This window comes from Vulpes lagopus, chromosome 7 (genome assembly GCF_018345385.1).
Source record: "Vulpes lagopus strain Blue_001 chromosome 7, ASM1834538v1, whole genome shotgun sequence".
NCBI lineage: Eukaryota > Metazoa > Chordata > Mammalia > Carnivora > Canidae > Vulpes > Vulpes lagopus.
The window spans coordinates 17,766,438-17,793,458 of NC_054830.1; the positions used below are offsets into that span (position 1 = coordinate 17,766,438).

Sequence of the window (27,021 nt, forward strand, 5' to 3'; positions counted from 1 at the left end):
AAAAAAAAAAGAATAAAAAATTGGGGAGAAGCCTGGGTGGCTCAGCGGTTGAGCATCTGCCTTTGGCTCAGGGTGTGATCCTGTAGTCCCGGAATCGAGTCCCACATCGGGCTTCCTGCATGGAGCCTGCTTCTCCCTCTGCCTATGTCTCTGCCTCTCTCTCATGAATAAATAAATAAAATCTTTAAAAAAGAGAATAAAAAATTTGGAAGGCTTAACTATCTGATTTTAAGACTTAGTATAAAAAGCTTTTATAATCAAAACAGTGCACTATTGGCAGAGATAAACATACAGATCAATAGAACAAAACAGAGACTAGAAATAGACCCAAAAACATACACCCAAATATTTTTCAATACTACTGTCAAGGCAATGGGATAGGATAATCTTTTCAACAAATGGACGTCCATACGCAAAATCCTGTAAAAAAAACTTTACCATATATAAAAATCAACTCAAAATGGATCACAGGGATGCCTGAGTAGCTCGGTGGTTGAGCATCTGCCTTTGGCTCAGGGTGTGATCCTGGGATCTGAGACCAAGTCACACATTGGGCTCCTTGCAGGGGAGCTTGCTTCTCCCTCTGCCTGTGTCTCTGCCTCTCTCTGTGTCTCTCATGAATAAATAAATAAAATCTTTAAAAAAACCAAAAACTTCTATAGATTTAGGTGTGCTGTAAAATATAAAATATACATTTTGAAGACAGAATAAAAAAAAGAATGTAAAATATTTCATCATTGAATTTTTATATCACTTAAATGTTGAAGAGGTATTATTTAAAGATATTAGGTTAAATATATCACATTATTAGAATTAAGTTCACCTTTTAAAAAATTTGGCTGCTAAAAATTTTTAAATTACATATGTGTTTTACATGATATTTATTGAATGGCGCTAGCCGAGAGATAAATAAAAGAGAAAATCTTATTGACTATGCAAAAATTTTTTAAATAGGGCACAAGAATGAATCACAAGAGAAAAGAAATTACAAACTAGACTCTTCAAAATTAAAAACTTTTGCTTTTTTAAAAACTATCATTAAGAAAATGAAGAGATAAGGGAGGTGGGTGGAGGATAGGCTAGATAGATGATAGGGATTAAGGAGGGCAGTTGTTATGATGAGAGCACTGGGTATTACACATAAATGATGAATCACTAAGTTCTACTCCTAAAACCAATATTACACTGTATGTTAACCATCTAGGATTTAAATAAAAGTTTGGAGACAAAAAATAATTTAGAAAAAGAAAAGAAGAAAAAAAAAAAAGAAAAAGAAAAGAAAATGAAGAGACAAGCCATAGCCACAGACATAGATTGGGAGAAATATTTGCCAATCATTTGCCTAATAAATGATTTGCATTCAGAACACATAAAGAACTCTTACAACTCAATAAGAAGAAGCAAATTGCCTAATTGTAAATAGGGCAAAAGATTTACAGAAACTTCATCAAAGAAAACCTATGGATGGCAAGCAGTCACAAGAAAAGACGCTCAACATCATTAGACATTAGGAAATGCAAATTAAAACCAAAATGAATTACCACTTTATACCCACTAGAATGGCTAAAATTAAAAAGACTGCTGATACCGGGATGCCTGGGTGGCTCGATGGTTGAGCGTCTGCCTTTGGCTCAGGGCAAGATCCCAGTTTGGGGATCGAGTCAGGCATTGGGCTCCCTGCGTGGAGCCTGCTTCTCCCTCTGCCTGTGTCTCTGCCTCTCTCTCTCTGTGTGTCTCTCACGAATAAATAAATAAATAATCTTAAAAAGGGAAAAAAAAAAAAGAATGTTCATTGCAGCTTTATTCATAATTGCCCCAAGCTGGAAAGACCTCAAATGTCTTTCAATTGGTGAATGGAAAGACAAATTATGGTACGTCATACAGTGAAAATACTACTCAGTAATAAAAAGGAACTATCTGCTGACACATACAACATGAAAAAAATCTCCGAAACATGCGAAGAGAAAGAAGTCAGACACAAAAGACTACATGTTATAAGACTTCATTTATATAAAATTCTAGAAAAGTAATTTCTATAGTGTTAAAAAAGCAAGTAAGTAGTTTCCAGGAATAAGGAGGTGGGAGCAGTGGATTGACTAAAAATCTAAATGAGGGAGTTCCTTGGGGTGATGCAAATATCCTATACTATGATTCTATGATTGTACGGATGGCTATAAAACTCCAGAATTAGGGACCCCTGGGTGGCGCAGCGGTTTGGCGCCTGCCTTTGGCCCAGGGCGCGATCCTGGAGACCCGGGATCGAATCCCACATTGGGCTCCCAGTGCATGGAGCCTGCTTCTCCCTCTGCCTGTGTCTCTGCCTCTCTCTCTCTCTCTCTCTCTCTCTGTGACTATCATAAAAAAACAAAAACAAAAACAAAAACAAACAAACAAAAAAAAACACAAAAAAACTCCAGAATTATACACTTGGTGATTTTATTTTATTGTTATTATTTTTAAGATTTATTTATTCATGAGAGACACACAGAAAGAGACAGAGACACAGGCAGAAGGAGAAGCAGGCTCCCTATGGGGAGCCCAATGCAGGGACTTGATTCTAGGACCCCAGGATCATGCCCTGAGCCAAAGGCAGATGTTCAACCACTGAGCTACCCAGGTGTCCAGGTGATTTTTTTGTATGTACAATATACTGTAACAAAGCTGACCAAAACAAACAGAACATAAAATACAGTTTCTGATTCCCAAGGATTTGCATTTCTAACAATTCCTCTCAAATTCCCAGATGACATTGATGCTGCTATATCTGGGACCTCACTTAGAGATCCCTCGTCTAGCTAGAGACACTGCCAAAAGTGGTCTATAAATAAGCTGAGGTCATCTTAATTCATGTCCACTAAGCACAGTCACCTAGCACTCCTGTCTTCAAGAGGACAGACACAACAGAAAACACTGCAGCTTATACCTCTTGACATACCTCCTGAAGGCCTAGAGCTTTCTGGATGAAGAAGAGGTCCTTTGGGAGTAAATGAAAGCACCTCAGATTCAGAAGAAATTTGACCAAAATGTCCCTTTTTTTTTTCTTAAAGATTTTATTTATTTATTCATGGGAGACACACAGAGAGAGGCAGAGACATCATAGGCAGAGGGAGAAGCAGACTTCCTGTGTGGAATATGATGCAGGACTTGATTCCAGGACCCCAAGACCACAACCTGAGCCAAAGGCAGATGCTCAACCACTGAGCCACCCAGGTGCCCCAACATGTCCCATTCCTGCAACTCAGGCCTACATTCTTAACAGACCAGGACAGTTGCTCAGGAACACAGCTCACACCGACAGGCCCTTGCTCATATTGTTATTTTGCCCCAAAAGACCTCTCCCTGACCTCAACTGCTGAAGCTGTACTTCTAAGCCCAGCCCAAACGGTATTTATTCCCCCCACAGAACCATATGAAGTACCCCCTTTCCTTTTTTTTTTTAAAGATTTTATTTATTCATGAGACACACACACACACACACACACACACACACACACACAGAGTGAGAGTGAGAGAGAGAGAGAGAGAGAGGCAGAAACACAGGCAGAGGGAGAAGCAGGCTCCTATGCAGGGAGTCCAACGTGGGACTGGATTCCAGGTCTCCAGGATCACACCCTGGGCTGAGGGTGGCGCTAAACCACTGAACCGCCCAGGCTGCCCAAGTACTCCCTTTCCTACATTCTCATTGTCATTCATATGTTCCTTCGTTATAGTACTTATATCTAGCCTTACCTGTGTATCTTAATATCTAGAGAATCAAACCAATTTCTAATTGAAGGAATTATTAACAGTAGGGGTACTTAGAAAACAAAGGCATTTAGAGAAGGCACAGGGTTTTTTGTTTTTTGTTAGTCCTTTTTCTCTGGGAGTTTCTCTCTCTCCTTCTGTGATAATAAGCCTGATTAGTCCTTGCAGTGCTGGTTGGGCCAACTCCATCCACTGGCCCCAGAGGTGGGCTCAGGACTTAGGTTTGACCAATCTGAGTCTTTTTTCCTCCTAGCCCCAGCCCTGGGTTCATGATGGGAACATTACCCCACCCAGACCAACCAGATATCTTCCCAGTGTTCTCGCCAGAACCACAGGCAGAGTTTACACCTAGAAGTCTTAACATATAATTAAAGACACAAACAGAGTAGACAAGGAAAATTATTACACAATACTCATCACAATGACCCAGGCTACTGTTTGGTGATCCTCAAGCACCCAAAAATAACATGAGAGAAAGGCACAAAGGAAACATTGAAGACAACTTATAAATCTGGTCAATCACTGAAGACTGAAGACTCTGGCTTATTTTAGATTAGCTAAGAGGCCACTTTTGTGTGAAATGTAAAAGGTAAAGGGCACAACCCTTGGACCTTCTCTAGGCTTTAACACTAATGAATGAAGCTTACACAAGGGTCAAAAGAGAATGAGGACCAAAAGAACAAACATCAGAATCCAGCAAAAGGTGAATGGAGGCAAGAGATGTGCATGTGTCCATGAGATGAACATCAATGGGTTTCAGAGGACTCTGCAGGAAGTGTGCCCAACTAGCTGGCAACACGAGCTCCCAAAGTGTGTGGACAAGGGATGCTCTAGTTCTTCAAGAGGTAACCCTCAGGAAAGGAGCTGCACAAGGCCCCACTTACCTGTGTGATTATGCGCTCTCCATCCTTATAGACCTTCTCTCCTATTACATCCACAATCTTCATTCGTTCTGACATCTGAAACAATAGACATACCCATAAACTATAAGGAAAAGATCTCGAATGAAAGTCACAAATAATATCCAAACAATTGATTAGAATCATCCAATTTGAAAATTTAATAGGTTATATTAGTTTTAAATCTTAAAGCTCCAAAAACAGACTCTTATTCAAATACACTTTACCTCTAGTGATTTAAGGAGGGGCACAGATTCAATAAATGATTCAAACATCCTTCTCTTTTTTGCATTGTTTTTCACTATGATTCTTCTAAAAGTCACACGGTCCTACAAGAAAGAACATGAAAATTCTGGTAAATGCCTCTGTGAGAGAACATCTATGGTTTAACTAACTGGATGACAGCAAATATTAGAGGACTACGGAATGTACTGGGCCAACTGAGTGTTTAATGACATTTTAATCTGAGTCATCACTGGAAGAGAAAGACTTGTAGCCTGTGTCAGACAGATGGTCCACGTGCAATTGCTTGCTATCTAGTACTCAATGAGTGCCACCTATGGGTCATAAATAGAACACAAAATACAAATCCCAATCAAACACTTCCCAGTTCACAGTCACTGTGCAATGTGAAAAGGTGCACATTCAAAAAAAAGGAGATGTAACAACCACTTCAGGGCTCTTGCCCTGAAGGACTTTACAATCTCAATGGGGAGACAACACAAAGTATATGGGAATAAAAAATCTACAGTTCAAGACAGCATATCTAATGTGCCAGGTGAACAATAAAGACAAGAGTAAGTGCCACAAGAATTCTGAGGAGGTAAAGAGAGAGATCACAGTAGGCTGGAGTGATCAAGGGTATTTTTGTTGCAAATATATAAATTTTGGTGGAGCATCTAGGTGGCTCAGGTGATGAAGCATCCAACTCTTGATCTTAGCTTAGGTCTTGTTCCCAGGATCAGGAATTCAAACCCCACACTGAGCTCCACACTGGGTGTGGAGTCTATTTAAAAAACAAATACATATATAAATATTCATAATATAAGTATTATATATATAAATCATGTTTATAGATAATTATATAACTATACATAAAATTTTAATAATTAATGGAAAGAGAGGGGAGGCAGGAATGTGAAAGGTCCCTTGACTCCAGCAAGTTATGGATTCTGATCAGAAGACAGCTAACCAGAACTACAGTCAAGCTCCTCTCAGATATGTGTACATATGTGTGAGGAGGGACACACAGCCAGGAGAATATTAATTGCTTAGTTTTAGGTTTTTTGTACCTAAGTTAATTGTACCTTTTGTCCACCTCAGGCTGGGAGAGGAAGGTGTCTTTTGTTTTTTTGCTTTTCCTTTGAAAGCAACATAATGAAATCCTTAAGGCTGGCAGAATGATACATAACAAGGTAAGGACATGATGTTTAACTGTAAGTCTGCTATTTTAGTATGCTCTATGATGGGTTGGTAGTGGGGTAGAGAAATCACATAGAAGACAACTGAATTGAGATGTCCTAATGGATTTTACAGCTCATATTCCATAAGCTATAGAATTCCCAGCCCCTATCCCATACCATGTTTTATCTGCCTTAAAAGAGAAGTAAAAAAAAAAAGAGAGAGAGAGAGAAGTCACCTACTACACCCTATATTCCTAGTATGAGCTATGACAGACTCCAACTCTCCCTCTAAACTGCTGTACAAATCATGTTTGTTTTTTAGCATATAGCAAGATTCTGCTCCATTTCTTCTCCATCTGTCTGCTTGAAAAGAGCCATTCAATCTCTGATTGCTCTAATGGGCTGCATGATTTGCCACTACTTTTTTAAGTCCAAGGTTAGGGATGTATCATTTAAAATGTTACTGTTATACTTTGGAATATTATTTCATTATCTTTAGAATTCAATTTCCACATGTTTTCTGGGCCAATCTAGGCACGAGTGCTACAGAAAGAGGACAATCAAAAGTGAGAAAATGGGAATTATAAAGTTCTCTTCTTTCTGAGTAGGCATTGTTAAAATTTTTTTAATCCATCTATAACGTCACAAAGATTGCTACAATTGCAATAGCAAACTATTTCTAGCTGAAGAGAAAACAACTGATATCTCTCAAAGTGACTTATTTATTCATGTTCCAACATTTTCTATGCGTACTTCCACCCTTCCCAGAACTCTCATGCTATGCAAGGCCAACTCCTGTGAGTGTGGAGGGCATGAAAAAGCTTTCAGGGAGCTTCCAACAGAGCTGTGAGGAGAAAACTCCCACTGTGAAAGAGTGGATTCTTCAGGCAGCAAGTGTTCAGCGTCAAGCTTACAGCCTAAAGTTCAGAAAAGAAAAGGAATACTACTTTTTCCAGTGATTGCAAGCATTTCCTAAGAAAGTTTCTATTGACTTTCACTTTCACAAGAGAGAACAAGAGCAGAGGCTAAGTATAGTGGTCATGGTGGCAACTGCCCCCACTAAGAGAAGGAATGTAGAATTCACTGTGAGAAACTTAAGTGATTACAACAAGTCCTCCCTGCTTTAGCCTCAGAAGGCATTTCTGAAGCCTTGGGAGCTACAAGAAATCAGGATGTAGAGGACCATCAGGGAGTCACTTTTGAAGAGGTGATACTAAAGCTTTTGAGAGGGTTTGGGCTATAAAGTACATGAACAAAGCAGAAGAAAAGCAGAGACCAGAAGGGCATCTTGATAGGATGCTTAAAACAGCAGGGAAAGGAAGAAAAGGCTGAAAAGGATAAGGCTAGGAAGTAGAAAGACAAGGCAGGGATCTCAGGAGAGAATGGTCATACGCAGCACCACAACTATGGAGAGCAGGTGTTGCCATTCTGTAGCCCCTACCTTTTGCCAGACATCAAGAGAGTTGCTTCTTTTATGTCCATCTGTTGAATTCTCATACCCAACCATGAGACAGGTAGCTTTATAGTTCAATTAAAAAAAATTCTATTGTGACTTTCTCTTTGACTTAGGAATTCTTTAGGAATGTGTTATTTAATTTCCAAGTGTTTGTGGAGATTTTCCTGTTACTTCTCTGTTACTGATTTCTGGATTTATTCCATTGAGGTTACAGAATACATTCTCTGGTTTAAATTCTTTTAAATTTGCTAGGTTTTATTTTATATCCCAGGATATAGTCTATCTTGGTGAATATTCCACAGGCTTAAAAAGAATGAGTACTCTACTATTGTTGTACCCAGTGTTCTATAAATTTCAATTAGATCTTTTTGGCTAATGGTGTGGTTAAGTTCTTCAATATCCTTCCTGATTTTCTAATTGTTCCATCAACTGTTGAGAGAGAAGTGTTAAAGTCTGCAACTATAACTGTGGATTTGTCTCTTCTTTCAGTTCTATTAGTTTTTGCTTCACATATATATATTTTAAAGATTTTACTTATTCATGATAGACACAGAGAGAGAGAGACAGACAGAGACAGAGACAGAGACAGAGACACAGGCAGAAGGAGAAGCAGGCTCCATGCAGGGAGCCCAACTGGGACTCCAGGATCATGCCCTGGGGTTAAGGCAGGCACTCAACAGCTGAGCCACCCAGGGATCCCTGCTTCGCATATTTTGAAGCTCTGTTGTTTGATGTATACATATTTAGGGCTGCTATGTCTTCTTGGTACATTAACCCTTTCATTATTATGTTATGTTCCTCTTTGTCCCTGGTAACTTTCCTTGCTTTGAGGTCTACTTTATCTGATACTAATATAATTACTCCTGCTTTCTTCCGGTTAATGGTTGCATGGTATATATATAACTCTATCTTTTTACTTTCAATCTATACTATGTATTTTTTTTTAAGATTTTATTTATTTATTTATTAGAGACACACACAGAGAGAGAGGCAGAGACACAGGCAGAAGGAGAAGCAGGCTCCACACAGGGAGCCTGATGTGGGACTCGATCCTGGGACTCCAAGATCACGCCCTGGGCCGAAGGCAGGCGCCAAACCACTGAGACACCCAGGGATCCCCATCAATCTATATCATGTTTGAGAGAGTTTGGTGCAGATAGAATAGAGTTGGTCATCTTAAAAAATCCATGTGATTTGTCTCTGTCATTTAGTTGGTATAATCATATTATATTTACAGTAACTATTTATATATTAAGGTTTAAGTCCACCATTTTACTGTTTTCTGCTGTTCCCCTTTGTTTTGTTCTTCTGTTTCATTTTCCTGTATACCTATGGGTTACCTGATTAAAGCTTTTGAATACATCTCTTTGTACAGATTATTTTAGCAGTTGCTCTAGGTATTATATTTATATATATGTAACTTAATCACGATCTACTGATGTCAACATTTTATTAGTTGGAATAAAGTGTAGAAGCTTTACTTCCATTTGGGCCCCTTTACCTCTTCCTTTTAGACTATAACTATCTTAAGTATTTTCTTTTTTTTTTTTTTTAAGATTTTATTTATTTATTCATGGGATACACAGAGAGAGAGGCAGAGACACAGGCAGAGGGAGAAGCAGGCTCCATGCAGGGAGCCCAACGTAGGACTCGATCCCAGGACTGGGATCACACCCTGGGCCGAAGGCAGGTGCTTAATCGCTGAGCCACCCAGGTGTCCCAAGTATTTTCTCTACATACACTGAGATCCACATCAGACAGTAATTATTTTGGTTATTATATTTTCCAGTTCCCATTTGGATCTTCTTTCTGTCTTCTATTTCTCTGAGACCTTCTATTTTTTCTTTTTTTTTTTCTTTTTTAAAGATTATTTATTTATTAGAGAGAGAGAGAGAAGCAGGCTCCATGCTGGGAGCTTGACGTGGGACTCGATCCCAGGTCTCCAAGATCACACCCTGGGCTGAACTAAACCGCTAAGCGACCGGGGCTGCCCTATTTTTTCTTCATTTTTTTCAAGTGTGTCCATAATTGCAATTGTGGCTTATATAATTGGCTATATAATGACTGCTTTATTATTTTTTAAGATTTTATTTATTTGAGAGAGAACAAAAGAGGGAGAGAGAGCACAGAGGGGGAGGAAGAAGCAGGCTCCCTGCTGATCAGAGAGCCCCATGTGGGGCTTGATCCCAGGACCCCGGGATGATGATCTGAGCTGAAGGCAGATGCTTAACTAACTGAGCCAACCAGGTGCCCCATGATGCTTTTTTTTTTTTTTTTAAAGATTTTATTTATATGAGAGAGACAGAGACACAGGCAGAGGGAGAAGCAGGTTCCATGCAGGAAGCCTGACGTGGGACTCGATCCCAGGTCTCCAGGATCATGCCCTGGGCTGAAGGTGGCGCTAAACTCCTGAGCCACTCGGGCTGTCCTGATGATTGTTTTAAGCCCTTCTCAGTTAGTTGCAATAGTTGTGTCATTTTGGTATTGGCATCTGTTGATTGCCTTTTCTCACTCAGGTTGAGAATTTCGCTGTTCTTTGTATAACAAATGATTTTCTATGGGGATCCCTGGGTGGCTCAGCGGTTTAGCGCCTGCCTTTGGCCCAGGGCGCGATCCTGGAGTCCCGGGATCGAGTCCCACATCAGGCTCCCGGCATGGAGCCTGCTTCTCCCTCCTCCTGTGTCTCTGCCTCTTTCTCTCTCTCTCTATCATAAATAAATAAATAAATAAATAAACAAATAAATAAATAAATAAATAAATAAACAAATCTTTAAAAAAATGATTTTCTATTGTCCCTCAGACATTTGGGGTATTATGTTGTGAAATTATGTATCCAATTTAATCTTTTTCTTTTGCAGGCACAATTTAGGTATAGTGTGCATGTACATGTGGGAGTGAATGTTCAGCTCCCCTCTGGATTCCACTGACACAACCCTGGCAGGGAAAGTGGAATCCCAACTAATAACACTATGTATCTCCTCATTTTGCCTCTTTGCTACTGGGTGACAGTGACACTGGAAAGTAGAAGCAATTTTTCCTTTGGTATTTGGCTAGAATAGAGTGGTAGGTGTTCTGTTAGGCTGCCCTTTTCCTGGTCCTTTAGCTAAAGGGGTCAGGCTTTTCTTGGGGTTGTTTTTGTATGTACTTGTTGGTGGATCTAGGTTGTAGGCTTTTCCAGAATGCCATCTGGTATATATATGGGAAGCAAAAAAGAAAACCCAGGAAATTCACTGTCTTGTCCGTCTTTAAATCCCAAGATCCCTAGCCATTCCACCTTATCCCTATCCTTCCCATCTTTCTAAGTTTGTTGTATGATATCTGGACTGTTTTAGCTTTTTGTTTTTGTTTCTTTAAGATTTTATTTATGTACTGGAGAGAGAGAGAAAGTACACAAGCAGGGGAGGGGCAGAGGCCAAGGGAGAAGACTCCCTGCTGAGCAAGGAGCCCAATGTGTGGCTCCATCCCAAGACCCTGAGACCATGATCCGAGCTGAAAGTAGACACTCAAACTGAGCCACCGAAAGTGCTCCTGAATTTTTTTAGATTTAAGAGATAAAACTAGTGAGGAATGGAGCTATTCCATTTTGACCTGTACCAGTAGTTGTCATAAGTACATTTTTTTTTAAGTTGGTTCCATGCCCAAGGTGGGGCTCAAACTCACAACTTTGAGATCAAGAATAGGTAGCATGCTCTACTAACTGAGCGCCAGCCTTAGCATCAATACATTTTAAAACTGAGTTTATTTTCCCCATTACTTATTGATCTATGATCTATCCTTGAGTTTTTTCTTTTTTCTTTTTTTAAAAAGAGAGAGAAAGAGCAAGCAAGCAAATAAGCATGTCAGCAGGGTGGGGAATGGTAGGGGGAGAGGAGAGAGAGAATCTTAAACAGGCTCCAAGAAAGGCTTGAGGTCATGACCTGAGCCAAAATCAAGGGTTGGATGCTCAACCAACTGAGCTACCTAGGTGCCCCATCCTTGAGTTTTTCAATCACTAGGTCCCCAAGTGTGTGATTTATTCTTTTTTTTCCCTGTGTTTTTTTTTTTTTTTAAACTTTTATTTATTTATGATAGTCACAGAGAGAGAGAGAGGCAGAGACGCAGGCAGAGGAAGAAGCAGGCTCCATGCACCGGGAGCCTGATGTGGGATTCGATCCTGGGTCTCCAGGATCGCGCCCCGGGCCAAAGGCAGGCGCCAAACCGCTGCGCCACCCAGGGATCCCATTGTGTGTGATTTATTCTTAAGCCATTACATGTCTCATCTCTCAAGACACACTCTACCAAAAGACAGGTCTTTTCTTGTATATCACAGGAAGTGCTCTGTCTTTAAAATGTGATTTCATTTGAGGAACTATGTTGATAATGCTATGGTATACAATTAATTCTGCTTGTAAAGTAAATGGAAACACATTATCACAGATGTCAATATCTTAAAAAGTGAAATTTGGAATCTGTACAAAAGGATAATTATTTTGTTTAAGAAGGAAGAGAGTTATAGATTCTGAAGACTTGATACTGAAAGGAAGCAAGATGGACCATGGGTAATAGAGGATAGGGATCACAGCAGTGGTGTGCCATAGACATTCTAGGAAAGTTCTCTTTCCCAGAATATGGCCATCAGCCTTTCTAGTCATCCACACCTATTGGATATTGGCATGGACCAATGCACATGAACAAGTGGATGGGTGGCCATAGAGAAAAGTTAGTCCTGGGACAGCTAGAGATGACAAGCACTGTTGGCAAAGCTCTCTATGACAATTATTTTTCTAGGCTGCCTCTTGCATGGAAAATTATCCCCTTTCTCTCTACCTGTCTGATAAAAACATAAACAGAAAGCATAATAAGAACTGACATGACTATAAGGTTATAAAACCCAGTCTTAAAAAAAAAACAAAAAACAAAACAAAACAAAAAAAAAAACCCAGTCTTTTCCTTGCAATTTGGAGTAAATGGTTTGTTGAAAAATTATTTTAGAGAAATGGAAAAGCACGTTGGCACAAATCCTTTCATAATGTATTTCAGAGAATTGGCTACAAAATATAGTGTGAACCATAGCTTAAGGACAGCAAATTCAGAAGTAAGGGGAATTAATACTACGCCACGCAAGGATTATCATTTCTCTAACTCACCAGTCCCCAAAGGGAGCCTTCTGAAGTGGCGACAATGGTAGCAGCTCTTGGGGTGTTGTACATCAGAGCAAGTTCTCCAAAACTGCCACGGTTGTCATACTGACCAACAGAGCGAGTTTGATTATCTTTTGTTACTAAAATATCATAGGTTCCCCTGGAAATACAAGAAAAAATCTCATTTATTAATTCCAATAAATTTCATTTTTTACTTCTAAATTTAAGACCTGACAGGTAGTGCATAAATAGAAGGTACAAATGATATAAAGCAGGCAACTTCCAACATATTTTTGCTAGTATACAAAAATACAATAGATTTTTGCATTTTGACTTTGTATTCTGTGACCTTGCTAAACTCACTTATCAGTTCTAGGTGCTTTTTTGTAGCTTGGGATTTTCTAGGGAAGATAATGTTTAATGTTATCAGCAAACAAAGACAGTTTCACTTTTTCTTTTCTAATCTTTATGCCCTCCCTTCCTCCCTTTTTTTCTTTTTTTCATTGCCTCATTGCATTGGCTAGGATCTACAATACAATACTAAATAGAAGTGGTGAGAGCAGATATCCCTGCCTTGTTCTTGATCTTAAGGGGAAAACAGTCAATGTTTCACCCTTAACTATGATGCTGGCCAAAAGTTTTTAAAAAATTCCTTTAACTGGACTGGTGAAAAACCACATCTATTCCTAGTTTGCTGAGAGTTTTTACATTGAAAAGGTGATGAATTTTGTCAAATGCTTTTCCTGAAGGGATTGATATAACTATATGAGTCTTTTGTAGTTTGTTGAAAACTAGGATATAGAACTGATTAAAATAAAGAAACCAAAAGGTGCAATATTCTACCTGTTAACTGGTAATGATTGCTAAAGAATAATATTTAGAACTGACAAACATTTAGAGAAACAGGCACTCCCAATACATCACTGAGGCAAACTTAAATAAATATATCAATATTTTTGCAAGATAATTAACAACATTTAACAAATTCCTTAAAGAGACACTTTTACCCAGTGTTACCATTTCTAGACATTCTATAGGAGATTATTTGGTGAAGGTGGTTCTTTTCATGTCTGGGAGGGGGTCAGAAGGAACCCTCAAGATGAAATTAACAATTGAAGAGCTCACAATACACTAAGGCCAACAGGTCAAACCCACGTATTTCATGTCTCCCGACATGGCTTATACCAGGAACAGAGCCAGAAGGGGCCAGCGACATGGAAGTTGAGGCAGTGTATTCATTGGTAAATTAGACTGGGCCTGAAAGATCCAGATGACAGTATAGCAAAATGGCTTCTTTATGAAATCAATTCACTTGAACACTGGCAAATAACATGTTTATTTTTTTATTATTTTTTTAAAGATTTTATTTATTTATTCATGAGAGACACAGCGAGAGAGAGAGAGAGAGAGGCAGAGACATAGGCAGAGGGAGAAGCAGGCTCCAGTCAGGGAGCCCGACACGGGACTCGATCCAGGGTCTCCAGGATCACGCCCCGGGCCGCAGGTGGCGCTAAACCACTGAGCCACCAGGGCTGCCCAAATAACATGTTTATGAAGCACATCTTGTCTAATTGTTTTTTTAATCTTTCTTATTTTTATTTTTTAAAGATCTTATTTATTTATTCATGAGAGACACACAGAGAGAGGCAGAAACACAGGCAGAGGGAGAAGCAGGCTCCATGCAGGAAGCCTGACTTGGGACTTGATCCCAGAACTCCGGATCGTGCCCCAAGCCAAAGGCAGACACTTAACCACTGAGCCACCCAGGTGTCCCCATCTTGTCTAATTGTAAAGGAGACTTTTTAGTGTTGATAATAGCAACCCAAACATGGGTTGTACTGAGGACTCAGAACAGCAGTGGATACAGGGGGCAGGCAGTGGGCAGAGAGGGAAGCCTGTACACTTGATCCTAAGTCCTTCCTGGGCTGAACAAAGCATTGGGTGAAGTACATGCCTTTAATCATGAATCTTATTAAGTGTAGCCACACATCTGCAAAGTTTCATTTCCTACCGTTCAATGACATAAAAGTTGTCTCCATCGTCTCCTTGGTCAATGACATGCTCATCAACTTTGACTGTTCTTTCAAACATGGCATCAAGGACTTGAGAAAGTTGTTCCTGCAAGGTATACACACAAAGAGAAAAGGCGGCTTTTACACTGGCTGTGTAAAAAATGACTGCTTATCTCAGTTTGCAACTACAAGGTGGAAGTACACATATAGGATTGTTCCCCATATTCAAGCAATATCCTAAAAGCTGTCTGAAACAAATGTTTTCCCCTGACCGTTCAGCTTTGTACCTCCATGTACACAGCACAGTTGCCAAGTATTTTTGAGGCAGTACTATTTTGAAAAAACATTCCATAATTTTTGCAAAACTAGGTATCTCAGTTATGGTGCCCATTCTCCCAGTTGCACCCACATGACTGTCAGGCGCCTGATGGCTCCACTATACCATCTGTAAACCATGCAATGCCATCTTCCTATGGGTGTTGATCTTAACAGGATCATCAAATCTTTTTTTTTTTTTTTTTAGGATCATCACATCTAAAGGGCTGGGATAGACTTAGAAGTTACCTTACAGAGTAGCACAACTGCTCTGACTAGTCACGCACAGTACTTAACCTCTCTGAGCCTCAGTTAACACATATTTTAAAAAGCGTTTACTAGTTTCTAGCTCATTGATTTTTATGACTAAAAGAGAAAAATCTAAGGAAAGTATCACACAACAGGTACTCAGAAGTTGAGATCTATTCAAACATCTATATACAACACATATAATGACTTACTTATTGTTACCTGCTATAATCAGAAGGTAACTGTATTGATAAGTATAGTGAAAACAAAACAATGCTATTAAATTCTAACAAAACAGTGGTCTCAGTCTAGGGCCAGCATTCCTCTGTCAGGAAGGGAGATCACTGGCTGTCAGGGGGCACTAATGAATATCAGCTTCAGCTCAAAGAAAGACTCTCCTTGGAGGAATGTGGACTGAAGACGTGGCAAGGAAAAATTTTATTGTTGCATAATTCCATGTGATTCAGTGCCTGTCAGTAAGACTGTGCTACCTAAAAATAACTGAGTATCACTAAAAGCATCTCTTTATTTCCACAGTTTCATGTGTGTTGAATACAAGCCGACAAATACTATAAGGGAAGTGATGTTCACATGCATTCCACATTCACATGGAATGTGAGCCCAATGTTGCCAGAATTCTCATGTTTAAATACAGGTACCAACTCAAATTTTCAAGTACAATACAGACCAAACACATATACCTGTACCTAGCTATAACTGGCCTGTGGGTTGTCCATTGGCAGCTTCTTGTTCTAAGTAACTCTTCTCTGGCCTGGACTCTTCAAAAACATCAGTATCATAAGATACAGAATAAGGTGTAAGGGGAGGATTCTAGGCTGGAGATGACTAAAATGATACCATGACAACTAAAAGCAACACGTGATTCAGGACTGAAAAACAAAACAAAAAAGCTATAGAGAACTTTACTGGGGAAATCTGAATATGGAATGGATGTGAGATAACATTACTGCATCAATGTTAATAATGGTATTGTGCTAATGTAGGAGAGTATCTTTGTTCTTAGAAAATATATCTTAAGGTATTTAGGGGCCAAGAGTCAAGATGTCTTAAACATATTTATAAATGGCTCCGGACAAAAGAAAAAAGCAGTTTACACGTACTTATGTGTGCGTACATACACACATGAAAGAAAATAAATGTGGCAAAATGTTAACAACCGGTCAGTCTAGGTAAAGGTACACGAGTGTTCATGATACTATTCTTTTTATTTTCCTGTAAATTTGAAAATTTAAAACCAGAGATTTGGATAATAAATTTTTATTTTATTTATATATTTTTATTTCTTTTTTAAAGTATGCTTTATATCCAAAGTAGGTGTAAATAAATCTTTACAAACTGAAACAAATACACTCACCAGAATGGCTAAAATTTGAGAAGATGGGCAATACTAAATATTGGTAAGGATATGGAGCAACTGGGAAGCTCGTGTATTGTTGAATGCAAATGGTAAACCACTTTTAAAAAGACCTGGCAGATTTTTGTAAAATTTAACATATACCTCCCTATGACTTAGCAATTTTGCCCTCAGTTATTTTACTGAGGAGAAATGGGTGTGTGTGTGCGGGGGTAGTTCACAAAAAACATGTACAAAATGTCCACAGCATTATTCCTAAGAGCTAAAAACAAGAAATAGACCAGGTATCCATCAACAGGGGAAAAAAAAAGAATTAGCAAACTGGTATTTTCATATAATGGCATATTGCTCAGCAACAAAAGAGGAATGAACTAACATCACCAGCAATAAGGCATGCTGACATTATGGACCCCTTGAAATGATGCTCTGAGAAAAAGACAATATAATTTCTTTGGGAGTCAGGCCAAGAATGTATATCCATATTCCATAGTCATAAGGAAACATCAGACAAATCCAATTGAGGTGTGTTCTATAAAATAACGAACCAGTACTCTTCAAAGTGTCAAGATCATGAAAGACCAGAAAGGACTGAAAACTATGACAGACTAAAGAGAAATAAGAACTAAATTACAAAGTGGGATTCTGAACTGGATCCTTAACCAGAAAAATAAAACCATAAGTGAGAAAACTGGTGAAATCTCAATAAGAGTTGTAGTTTAGCCAATAGTATTGTAACAGTGTTAATTTCCTGGTTTCGTTAATTGTCCTATGGTTATGTAAAGATGTAGGAGATCCCTGGGTGGCTCAGAGGTTTAGCTCCTGCCGTCAGCCCAGGGTGTGATCCTGGAGTCCCGGGATGGAGTCCCACATCGGGCTCTCTGCATGGAGCCTGCTTCTCCCTCTGCCTGTGTCTCTCATGAATAAATAAATAAAATCTTAAAAAAAAAAAAAAAAAGTTTATACCAGGGGAAGCTGGATGAAGAGTATATGGGAATTCTGTACTATTTTTGCAGCTTTTTTTGTCAGTCTAAAACTAATTCAAAATAAAAAGTGAAAAAGGAAAAGAAATGAACTACTGATAAATGCAACAGGGATGAGCTTCAAAAACTGCTGTGTGAAAGAAGTCTCACACAAGAGTGCACACTGTACGATTCCATTTATATGAAATCTGAGGAGAGGCAAAATTAATTTATTGTAGAATAAATCAAAATCGTAGTTGCCTCTGAGAGGAGATAGGGCCAGAATTGATCACAAGGGGGCATGAGGGCATTTTTGCGGGGTGTTTAACAAATGTTAAATGATTTGTTAGGGAATTTGGGTCATCCAAATGTATACATTTGTCAAACCTCAACGAACGCACTTAAAACTTATGCACTTCATTGCATGTAAACTTTATATCAAAAGACTATAAGTGGGACCCTTGGGTGGCTCAGTGGTTGAGCGTCCACCTTCGGCTAAGGGCATGATCCTGAGGTCTGGGATCGAGTCCCACATTGGGCTCCCTGTGAGGAGCCTACTTCTCCCTCTGCCTCTCTCTGTGTGTCCCTCATGAATAAAGAAATAAAATCTTAAAAAAAAAAAAAAGACTATGCAAATATTGAAATTTAGTTCCATGATACACATGCCAAAGTATTTAAAGAAAAGTATAGAGGATCCCTGGGTGGCTCAGGGGTTTAGCGCCTGCCTTTGGCTCAGGGCGTGATCCTGGGGTCCCGGCATCGAGTCCCACATCAGGCTCCCTGCATGAAGCCTGCTTCTCCCTCTGCCTGTGTCTCTGCCCCTCTCTCTCTCTCTCTCTCTCTCTCTCTCTATGTCTCATGAATAAGTAAATAATATCTTAAAAAAAATTAAAAAATAAAGGAAAGTATAATTCTACAACTTACTCTGAAACGAACCCAAAAGAGTAAGATGGGTTAATGGAGGAGCCAGCAAACAGCTGCCTGTTTCTGTAAATAATGTTTTACTGGAACACAGCCATACGTTTTTTGTTTTGTTTTTTTTAATTTTTTAAATTTTTATTTATTTATGATAGTCACAGAGAGAGAGAGAGAGGCAGAGACACAGGCAGAGGGAGAAGCAGGCTCCATGCACCAGGAGCCCGATGTGGGATTTGATCCCGGGTCTCCAGGATCGCGCCCTGGGCCAAAGGCAGGCGCCAAACTGCTGCGCCACCCAGGGATCCCAGCCATACGTTTCCATTTATGTATGGTCTGTGGCTGCTTCCCTGCTACAATAACAGAGCTGATAGTTATAACAGACATACTTACTACCTAGTTCTTTAAGAAAAAGTTTACTGACCTCTTTGCTGAAAGATGGGTAGGTGGTATATAAGATAGCAAGCATAATAAAATGTTACTCATAGAATCAAAGCAGTGGATAAGTATGTGTTCCATAGAAGTCTCTCAACTTTATTGTATTTGAATATTTTCATGACAAAAATGTTAGAAAAATATAATATGAAATTTTAGTTATAAATGAAATGGTAAAATGGTTTTCTTCAATACTAAGAAAACTGTGAATATTAGATTGGCATAGCAATTTCCCTTAGAATATCTGATGATATAAAATTTACAAGGGGTTTTGTTCAGTAGGTAAAGCAGCAAGTCTTCTTTCCATTGATACAGATGGATCTTCTAGGGAAAATAGGTGACACAGACCAGTATTTCTCACAATCAGCCTTTCCTTGAGGTCATGGTCTTTTTTTTTTATTCAGCCTGAGACTAATAAAACTGACTAAAGTTCTGGCTATTCTTAAAACCACACAGACTATTTTAGATACCAGGGATGGTTGTGAGGATGTCATCCGAAGATTTATTTGCAGGAGCTGGGTAGTAGTAGAATTCTAATTCCATCCTTCGTGTCTCTGCACATTCTAGGATTCTCTGGTAGGCCCAGTACCTCAAGCCATTTATGTAGCTTCAGTGTGTGGCTCTCAAAGTAGAGGAGTAATGAAGTTTGAAGATTCTTCAACCTCCTGAGGTAGCCCCTACTCTCTATCTTCACCAAGGGAGGGAAGACATTCCCAGAAGAGATTCTATACCAGAGTCCTACAGACATCCACTCCTCCCCACACCTGAGGTCTCTGCTGAGAAGTAATCACAAGAGGTGCCTCACATCGAAGGCCTGAGAAGTCATGCACTTCCAGTGGTTAACTGCTACCAGAGAAGAGAATTCCATACTAGCATCTTTGGAGAAATTACTCTGTAGCATAAATTCAGACCCTCTAAACTAAGCCAGAGTCATGCAAACCTGTTTATCTCCTTTTAACATGACCAAACTGCATGGTCCTCAAATGGTATTTTCTTGGAGGAAGTACCAAAGCAATTCAGAGAAATACTGGAAGTCATCTGAAAAGCTCATTATAAGTTATGATAGGCAACACACTGCAAACATTTGTAAGTAAGATGAATCTAAAGTTTTATGCCTCATTTGGCTGAGGCTAAGATAACAAAAACTGTTTAAATGACAAATATAGAAAAACTAAAAGACAAAAATATTCACAAAAAAACAAACAACAATGTTACCTGATCAAGATTTTTGAAAAGGAGAATATCTTTGCAAGCCTCCTGAAGTCTGCATCTCTGTTGATCAGTTTTAGGATGAATCACCTGTTAATCCAAATGAAACCAGGGAAATATTTTTATTCCATTTAACAATTTGACTTTATTCACAGATCAGTAATTTTCTTTTTCCTAAAAAGTAGGGAAAACTAAGATTTTGTTTGCTGTAATTTTAATTCTATACAAATACTAAGCAGTGTCCTATGGAGGGGCAAGGTAATGGGGGCAGAGCATCCACCCTTGGGCACTCACTGACTGTGTGACTGGCAGCAAGTCAGCTATCCCCTGGGAGCCTCCTTGTCTGTAAAGCAGAGGGCTATAGATTTGGTCATTCAGTCGGGATCCTTGGGTGGCGCAGCGGTTTGGCGCCTGCCTTTGGCCCAGGGCGCGATCCTGGAGACCCGGGATCGAATCCCATGTCAGGCTCCTGGTGCATGGAGCCTGCTTCTCCCTCCGCCTGTGTCTCTGCCTCTCTCTCTCTCTGTGACTATCATAAATAAATAAAAAAATTAAAAAAAAAATAAAGTGGGTTTAAAAAAAAAAAAAAAAGATTTGTTCATTCAACAGATATTAAGCATCTACTAGGTGCCAGGCACTGTTCCACCTTTAGGGACACAGGGAATACACAAATAAAAACACCTGCTCTCATCCAGTAAATCTGTAAAATATGTAAGAGAGTGACAAGGACAGGAGAAAAAAAAGGTGGGGAAAGGTGATAAAAAAAAGTATGTGTGGAGTGAGGGGATGAGGCCTCACTGAGACGGTGATATTTATGTAAAGATCTCAAGGAAGTGAGGATGATCTGAGGGAGTGAGTCATGTGGACATCTCTATGGGAAGAGCACCTCAAGCAGAGAGAACAGCAAGTGAAAACAAGGCCTTGTGGTAGGTGAAAAGCATGTCTGAGAAACAACTGGGAGATGGGTGTAACTCATTCGGAGCAAGGGTGAAAGATCAGGAAGAGACCAAGTTGAGGGCTTAGGTGAGGGAAATGCTCAAATCACAGAGGGCATTACAATGCAGAACTACAACTTTTCCCTAGCCACATGGGGGCAATTTGAAGGTTCTGACTGAGGAATGAAAAAGATCTAATGTTTTTAAAGGTTCACACTGACTATCGAGTGAAGAACAGCCTTGAGTGAAGAGTGGAAGCCAGGAAACCACTGTGATTATTCCAGTGCCATATCGTGTTGGTCAGGGGGGCAGAGGGCAAGGGAGAGAGCCTGCAGCCGACTCCCCACTTACACAGAGCCCAACATGGGGTTTGATCTCATGATGCTGAGATCATGACCTGAGCTGAAATCAAGAGTCAGATGCTTAACTGACTGAGCCACCCAGGTGCCCCCACTAAAAAAACCTGCTTTAACTTTTAAATGTCATCAAGAAAAAAAAAAAGTCATCAAGAATTTTACAATATCCAGAATGAATTTTTTAAATTTACATATCTATTAGATTCACACAATGGTACCATTTTATTATTAGAATACTTGAGAAATCTTTCATGGACTGCTCGTTTTAAGGCATACTTAAAAGATCATTGAAGCTTCTTTTATAGTATCAGCCTTTTATTTTATTTATTTTTATTTTTTTATTTTTTTTTTTTTAGTATCAGCCTTTTAAAAGTGGTGATTCAGATATGCTTTTATAAAAATAATTTGGGGGCATCTGGGTGTCTCAGCGGTATGGCACCTGCCTTCAGCCCAGGGCGTGATCCTGGAGACCCGGGATCAAGTCCCACGTCGGGCTCCCTGCATGGAGCCTGCTTCTCCCTCTGCCTCCTTCTCTCTCTCTCTCTCTCCTCTCTCTCTGTCTCTCATGAATAAATAAATAAAATCTTTACCAAAAAAGAAAAATAATAATAAGGAAAATAAAAATAATTTGGTAATTGTACAAAAGTTTAAAAATCTGAGTTTTTAAGGACCAAAGTGAACCACAGTCCTGCCACAACCACTGTTACCATCTGGGATATATTCTTCCAGAATAATTATTTGTACTAATAAACACTAGACAGACAAACATATATATGTATGTATGTATGTGTGTGTGTGTGTATGTATTTTAAAGTTTATTTACTTTTTAAAGTAATCTCTATACCAAAAGTGGGACTTGAACTCACAACCCCGAGGTTAAGTGTTGAATGCTCTTCCGACTAAGCCAACCAGACACCTCAGATTAATATATTTTTTAAAGTTATTTATTGAGTGTAGGGTCAAGAACCACTTGGATCCCTTGCTGTTAAATCTGGTCCTGTACCATCATTTCCAATGGCTGCCGATTCTCTTGATTTGAATGTACCATAACTTAGCCCCTGGTAATCCCCTATTTTGAGGCATTGTTCCCATTTTTAACTACTACAACACTGCAATGATCTCTGTACATCCTCAGGAAGGATCCAGCTATTTGTCAAGGATGAATTCTCTTTCAGAATGATTCAGTTGGCTTGACTATATTTAAGGCTTTGACAGTTACAGGTAGGCACCCCTTCTTACCATAACCTCAACCAGTCCTTTCATTCTTCTTAATATCTGTCAAACTGGTGATAAAAAATATAGCACCTTGTTGAAATTTTAATTTGTATTCATTTAAATTATCAGCATGATGTAGAGGAGGAGGGGAGTTAAGTACAGAATAAAATAAGGCAGTAAGTGCTGCCTTTGCAGCAGTTCTTACCCTTGGATCAGTATCTTCCTCTTCCTCATCAGGGTTATAGGTCTCAGCACAGACTAAATTTGGAGAGAAAAAACATAAAGAGAAAAGTGAATAAAACAGATGTGTGCTTTTACTGGAAAAATAGGAAGTGAACGTAGTTTCCTGTTATTCACTGGTTTCTAAAGCTGTAATGATTTTAAAGCCCTTTCAGCAATTAACAAATATATTAAGTGACTCATGTCAGGAATTCTATTAGGTACTAAAAGGCCAGCTTTCTAGGGATCGGTAGTCTCAAATAGGAGAGAGTTGATAAAATATATCATAGAGAAAATCCCATGATAGTGGCAAGGACAAGGAAAGAGGTACTATCTCTGCTGAATTTTTTTTTAAAGATTTTATTTATTTATTCATGAGAGACAGAGAGAGAGAGAGGCAAAGACACAGGCAGAGGGAGAAGCAGGCTCCATGCAGGGAGCCCGACGTGGGACTCGATCCCTGGTCTCCAGGATCATGCCCTGGGCTGGAGGCGGTGCTAAACCACTAAGCCACCTGGGCTGCCCTCTCTGCTGAATTTTTAAGCATGGGTAGAAAATCAGAGTACAACATATGCAATATAAACACATGGATATGAATATGGATACGGATATGGAGTAATTATGAAAAGAATCAATTAAAATTGTTCAACATCATTCTGTACATAAATGATTTAAAAATAAGAACGATTTATTTATTTATTTATTTATTTTTTTTTACAGATTTTATTTATTTATTCATGAGAGACAGAGAGGCAGAGACACAAGCAGAGGGAGAAGCAGGCTCCTTGCAGGAAGCCCGATTCAGGACTCGATCCCAGGACCCTGGGATCACTACCTGAGCCAAAGGCAGACACTCAACTGCTGAGCCACCGAGGCACCCCAATAAGAATGAATTTTAAACAAAATGAATACTATGTGTCAGTCTTTCTTCTGAATACAATATTATACAAATCTAAAATCAACTGGATTTTCCTTGTAGGTAACCTGTGTTTGTTGCACTGGTTGGCTGCAGGACTTGTCTCCCTTGTAATTCAAAGATTCAGAAAATATTCACTGAATATTGTAATAGAAAAATATCAGAAATTATAGAACTATAAAAAATATGATATAACTATTTGAATAATACACTACAAGAAAAAAATGAGGAAGCTCTCCAAGGGCTAAAAGGGATTTCTAGGGAAAAAGGCAAAATGAAAGATATATGTAGTATGTTCTCCCTTCCGTAAAGGATTTCTATGAGAAAGAAGGAACACTAAGATGAGGGGAAAAAAAAAATATATATATATAAATATGAATATATACATAAAAGTTTTTTTTTTACCTGTTTATTTTTCCAAAGGGAAACAGAGAAGGATAACCAGGAAGTTAGCAGGCAAGGAATCCAAATGGTTCGTGACCCTACACTCAATGCATTTGTATTATAGCTAACAACTAGGGATACATACTGCTTTCAATTTAACTCCTGGCTTATTAGACACATTTACTCACTGCAGCCTTGGTCTAGTTGCATCCCAGCTTCCCTTTCCTACTGATTCTCTGAATGCATGGAACACCTAGAAATGGTGTATCAGGCAGAGAGGAGTCCCTTCCCTGCCTACCCTACGGTACTCTAGTGTGGGTCACACCTCCTGTACTGTAATAACCATCAATACTCTGCCTGTCCAACAGGGATCCAGTATCCTTATCCAGAGAAAAAATAGGGAGAAGGGCGTAAAAGGACATATACTATTCTAGTATAAAACAGCACGAGGTAATGTTCTGCAGGAGGGTCTGCTTAGTCCCTGACTGGTACATGCTTCGGGTAGCTGAGCCAGGGAAGTGACAATAGGATGTAGATAATGACTCACTAACTTTCTCCAAGCCATTCCTGATTCCACAAGATGAGGTCAGCTACATTTATCTCAGATCTGTCCTAAAGATTAAGACACATACCTTCCTGAGTTCCTAGACATATTGCTGCCACTTTTTTGCACCTTCATAGGTTATTTTGGTAGATTTGAAGAAGCTGCATTGCAGACACACTATTAAATTACAAGCCTCTTGGCTCTCTGTGCTCTTGATTAATATTGTCGTTAGCAGCCCAGTTTTCTAAACCAGAAATTTGTAACTCACCATTACTTCTTTCATTGACCTCTTACCCAATGAATACATCAAATTCTCCTTCAGAAATATTCTCATATTGGGGATCCCTGGGTGGCTCAGCAGTTTAGTGCCTGCCTTTGGCCCAGGGTGTGATCCTGGAATCCCAGGATCAAGTCCTGCATCGGGCTGCCTGCATGGAGCCTGCTTCTCCCTCTGCCTGTGTCTCTGCCTCTCTCTCTCTGTGTGTGTCTCTCTCATGAATAAATAAAAATGTAAAAAAAGAAAAAAATATTCTCTTATCTGAGCTTTATTCAGTGTACTTCAATTGCTACTTCTTGGTCCAGGACCTCAAAATATCTTCTTAGAAAAATTCATTTAAAAACCCTCACTTTAGGGATGCCTGGGTGGCTCAGCAGTTTAGCGTCTGCCTTTGGCTCAGGGCGTGATCTTGGGGCACTGGGATGGAGTCCCACATCAGGCTCCCTGCTTGGGGACTGCTTCTCCCTCTGCCTGTGTCTCTGCCTCTCTCATGAATGAATAAATAAAATCTTAAAAAAAAAAACCCTCACTTTGGAGACAGATGGGTACATGACTATTATTATACTTTCTCTACTTTTGCATATGTATGAACATTTTCATTTAAAAAGTTTAAAATAATAAGTCTGCGATGATGAGACTGACAGGATTTTATTGATAATGACATAGTCTTGGGCTAGCCTATTTCCAGGCTTGCTTTTCCTCTGATTTTGAAGGAAAGTACTTCAGTGACTTAGTTTGTTTTTATGGTTTTATTTTTTAAAAAAAGACTCAAAGGTTTTTTTCAGTTATATATATATATTTTTTAATTGTTATTTATTTATGATAGTCACACAGAGAGAGAGAGAGAGAGAGAGGCAGAGACTTAGGCAGAGGGAGAAGCAGGCTCCATGCACCGGGAGCCTGATGTGGGACTCGATCCCGGGTCTCCAGGATCACGCCCTGGGCCAAAGGCAGGCGCCAAACCACTGCGCCACCCAGGGATCCCCTTCAGTTATCTTATTACTGATGTGTAGAATTGCTGACAGTTTTTTAACATTTTTATTTTATTTTATTTATTTGCTTTTATTGAAGTTCAATTTGCCAACATATAGTATAACACCCAGTGCTCATCCCATCAAGTGCCCTTCTCAGTGCCCATCCCCCAGTTACCCCAACACCCCTGCCCACCTCCCTTTCCATAACCCTTTGTTCCTTTTCCAGAGTTAGGAGTCTCTCATGCTTTGTCTCCCTCTCCATTTTTTCCCCACTCAGTTCCCCTCCTTTCCCTTATAATCCCTTTCACTATTTCTTATATTCCCCGTCTGAGTGAAACCATGTGATGTCCTCCTCTGATGACTTACTTTGCTCAGCATAATACCCTCCAGTTCCATCCACGTTGAAGCAAATGGTGGGTATTTGTCCTTTCTGATGGCTGAGTAATATTCCATTGTATATATATACCACATGTTCTTTATCCATTCATCTGTCGAAGGACATCATTGCTCCTTCCACTAGTTGGCTATTGTGGACATTGCTGCTATAAACATTCGGGTGCAGGTGTTCCGGCGTTTTACTACATCTGTATCTTTGGGGTAAATACCCAGTAATGCAATTGCTGGGTCATAGGGTAGCTCTATTTTTAACTTTCTGAGGAACCTCAACACTGTTTTCCAGAGTGGCTGCACCAGTTCACATTCCCACCAACAGTGCAAGAGGGTTCCCTCTTCTCCACATCCCCTCCAACATTTGGAGAGTTGTTTCCTGTCTTGTTAATTTTCCCCATTCTCACTGGTGAGAGGTGGTATCTCATTGTGGTTTTGCTTTGTATTTCCCTGATAGCAAAGGATGTGGAGCATTTTCTCATGTGCTTGTTGGCCATGTGTATGTCTTCTCAAAGGTCTTTTTTTAAAAAAGATTTTATTTATTTATTTTGAGAGAGAGAGAGAGCACAAGTGCACAAATGCATGCATGCCTGAGCAGGTGGGGGAGGGTGGGGGAGAATCTCAAGCAGACTCCATGCTTAAGAGCACAGAGCCTGGCTGAGCACAGAGCCTGGCTCGGGGTTCAATCTCACCACCCTGAGATCAGGACCTCTGTCAAAATGA

The 27,021-nt window shown here is 39.5% G+C and overlaps 1 protein-coding gene across 1 annotated transcript in view; it reads right to left on the bottom strand.

Annotated features, from left to right (window-relative positions):
* The window catches only part of PRKAR2A (protein kinase cAMP-dependent type II regulatory subunit alpha), a 106,605-nt gene that overhangs the window by 13,869 nt on the left and 65,715 nt on the right, over window positions 1–27,021 (bottom strand). The window contains exons 3-8 of the mRNA XM_041761620.1: window positions 22,803–22,855; window positions 20,098–20,181; window positions 14,634–14,740; window positions 12,629–12,782; window positions 4,871–4,972; window positions 4,629–4,703 (exon numbers count right to left, since the gene is read on the bottom strand). Of these exons, the coding sequence (XP_041617554.1) occupies window positions 4,629–4,703; window positions 4,871–4,972; window positions 12,629–12,782; window positions 14,634–14,740; window positions 20,098–20,181; window positions 22,803–22,855 (575 nt within the window). The remainder of the gene's footprint in view (window positions 1–4,628; window positions 4,704–4,870; window positions 4,973–12,628; window positions 12,783–14,633; window positions 14,741–20,097; window positions 20,182–22,802; window positions 22,856–27,021) is intronic.